This window comes from Eschscholzia californica, unplaced genomic scaffold (assembly GCF_041429995.1).
Source record: "Eschscholzia californica isolate CP2 unplaced genomic scaffold, dmEscCali1.0.p SCAF_5, whole genome shotgun sequence".
Lineage (NCBI taxonomy): Eukaryota > Viridiplantae > Streptophyta > Magnoliopsida > Ranunculales > Papaveraceae > Eschscholzia > Eschscholzia californica.
The window spans coordinates 13,303,921-13,307,038 of NW_028238472.1; the positions used below are offsets into that span (position 1 = coordinate 13,303,921).

A 3,118-nucleotide genomic window follows, 5' to 3' on the forward strand; every position below is an offset into this window, starting at 1 on the left:
TTGAGCATATATGTTTTTGTTCGGAGATGGACGTTTTTTTGAGAACATCTAGAGATTTGTTCACACAAGTTTTTGAAGTTGTAAATTTTCTTTAGGCCAAAACTAGTTTGTTAGAATATATGTTTTACAATCTTAAATTCTTTGGAGCATATATGAATTTGTTCTGAGTTACAAAATAAGAGTTCAGAAAACTAAAATTCTTTGGAGCATATATGAGTTTGTTAGAAATTTTTAAACACATACTGGAATACAAAACTAAATCTTATAGAGTGCAGAAATAAGAGTTAAAACATCTAAATTAGGTAGAAGGCAAAATAGATAATATTTATAACAAAATATTGTGGACAATCACAAACCATCATAATTTGTGAACAAAGGAAATCCAAGAGTGTCAGTACAAGATACAAAATATCCAACAAATGTTAATATTTTCCACTAGAGTTGTGCACGACATGTAGCACTGTTGTGATAAGAAGGTCTGTTGCACCTGCGGCATATCCTCTTTTGCCTCGTAACATTACCAGAACTTTCCAAACGATTTGTACGTGGTCGCCCTGGTGCCCTTCGTACTATGGGAGGAAGAATCTTTGTTGATGAATCAAAAGAAAATGGTTCGTCAAAATTGGGTACAGGGTAAACATATTCTTGGTAAGTTTTCCTATAGGCCTCCGTTGTCCAAACAGGATCAAAAAAACAAGTAACATCACCACGCCTACTTCCGATGCATAGCATTGCATGCTCGCAAGGAAGAGAATCCACTTGCCAACGCCGACACGAGCAAGTAAGAGATCCAAGATTAACACTATGACGTGGATCAGAGTACACTTCATAAATTAATGGAGCAGCCTCGGCGAACCTCCATGTTTCAGATATTTTTTTTTTCGAATCTTGTTCATCATTGATGGAGGGACAAAGAAAGGTAGTCCATCCATTTGCGGCATCTCTATGCTTTCGCATCTTGTTCATGATCTTTTGACGAATGGCATCTAACATAGCAGTTATTGGAAGTACCCTTGCCTTTTTTATCATAGAATTGAAGCTTTCGGAAATTTGAGATGTAATAGCACCGTACCTAGAATATAAAAAAAAAAGTACGTTCAGAAACAAAATGGGATTTGTTGAGATGAAATAAGTTATGCAAACATTATAGGAATAACACTGTATACAAATATAAATGTGTTTGAAAAATATTTATCTTTGTCCTAGATAAATATTGTTTGTACAGAAACAAATATAGCTATGTTTCGAAGATATAAATTATGCAAAGAACAAGATAATAAATCTGTATGCAAATAGGTAAGTGTTAGTAAAATATATACCTTTCTCCTGGAAAAAAAGAATCTGCCCACGTTTCAGGATTAAGAGATTCGAAAAATCTAGTCACGTTGGATCCACCCATCTCGATCATTTGTTCAACAGTGGAATGATACTCAGATGCGGGTAGTGCACGGGCAGCCTTATACATTAGCGTCTGAAAATACTTTGACTTCCGGGCTCCATTACGTAATCTAACATTGAGATTGCATCTTAAATGCCATGTGTAAAAAGAGTGATGCGCAGTGGGGAAGACATTACGGACACCATTGATAATGCCCCCGTGCCTATCTGATATGAACGTGTAGATTTTTTCGACACCTACAACGATCTTTAGGTTTTCCAAAAACCAAACCCAGTTGGCTTCATTTTCCAAATCCACTATCGCATAAGCAATTGGAAACAAACCTGAAAATTGAAGAAGAAAAACTACAGATGCAGTGAAGTATATGCAAATAACAAATAAAGTACTATGCAAGCATATCTTGATGTGTTTAATAAATTTGTAGCAAACTTACATATACAACGGATATGTTGTTGATTTAATTTTGAATTTAGAAACATTCACATATGTGTTTAAAAATACATATTTATATTTTAAAACAAAGATAAATATGTTTACAGGAATGGCATAAATGTATACATACCATTATTTCCATCCTTTGTAGCTGCGGCAAGAATGCAACCATTGAACCTTGTCTTCGCAAAAGTAGCATCAATGTATATAACAGGTCGGCAATGTTGGAAACCCAAAGTACAAGCACGAAGCGCAATAAAAACTCTAACAAACCTATGACTATTTTCATCCACTTGCAAATCAATTCGACTATTTGGATTTGTACGTTCTAATGCATCAACGTACCACTTCAACTTCGCATACGAATCACCTTCTTCCCCAAATGCTCGATTCATTGCAAACTTCCTTGAATGGTAAGAGTAGTAGTAACCTAAATTAATACCATAGTCATCAAGAAATTTTTCCATTACATCCGCTGTAGTACGATTTGGATTTTTCTTTATTTCTTTACAAATGAGATTACCAACTAATTTACTAGAAAGTTTCGGATCACTGGGATTCAGAACAACATCTAAACAATCGTGTTTTGGTTCAAATTCTTTCAAGATAAAAACAGAGCTACATCTCATTGGTGCAATACCATGAACTTTCCACTTACATCCAGGTTTGGGACATACGGCTGTGACCCGAAATCGTTCGTTTTTGATATATTTGAAGGTGTTTTTAGTAGCTATTGTATATCTTCCAAGAGAATCTCGAAAGGATTTCACTCCTCCATCAAATATTTGACCAATATGAGTAAACACAGGGCCCCAAGATTCAGATACTAGTGGTCGGTCCCTCAATGGTGCCTGATCTGGCTGTAGGTCAACCTCCATATGCAAGTGCTGTAGAAAAAATGTCTTCAAATTAATATACATTCTGAAAACACATAACTTTATGTTTCCGGAAATGGATTGGTTTGGAGACAAATCTTAATAAACTAACAAAAACAAATGTTATGCATCATGCATCAAATGTAATGTTCTTAAAAGGAAGAGTTTTTATGTGAAAAACGAAGACAATATTTACTACCTACAAACACAACATAATATGCTTATGTAAGTATAAATTAATCGGAACAAAACAATTTGTGTTAGTGGACGTGGAAATATGTTCATGAAATAATATATGAAAAACAGATAACATGAAATCACAACAAGGTGAAAAAATGAGTATATACTTCCGAAAACAGAAAATACTCTAAACAAAGGAATTTGTGTTTGTGGAAGTGAAAATATGTTTCAT

General features: G+C 34.4%; 1 protein-coding gene across 1 annotated transcript; it reads right to left on the reverse strand.

The window, feature by feature from the left end:
• Positions 1-435: 435 nt before the first annotated feature.
• On the reverse strand, positions 436-2,709 carry LOC147537219 (uncharacterized). Its single transcript, XM_086642747.1, has 3 exons — positions 1,962-2,709; positions 1,320-1,722; positions 436-1,072 (listed from the first exon to the last, which is right to left on the reverse strand). Exons 1-3 carry the CDS (start codon positions 2,707-2,709, stop codon positions 436-438), a joined length of 1,788 nt encoding a protein of 595 aa, XP_086498873.1.
• Between the last annotated feature and the right edge of the window lie 409 nt (positions 2,710-3,118).

Coding starts and splice junctions, on each gene's coding strand:
- LOC147537219 (XM_086642747.1), bottom strand. CDS start 2,709: ATGGAGGTTGACCTACAGCCAGATCAGGCACCATTGAGGGACCGACCA. Junction 1,723..1,961: donor TACAAAGGATGGAAATAATG/GTATGTATACAT, acceptor TTCAATTTTCAG/GTTTGTTTCCAATTGCTTAT. Junction 1,073..1,319: donor TCTTTTTTTCCAGGAGAAAG/GTATATATTTTA, acceptor TTTATATTCTAG/GTACGGTGCTATTACATCTC.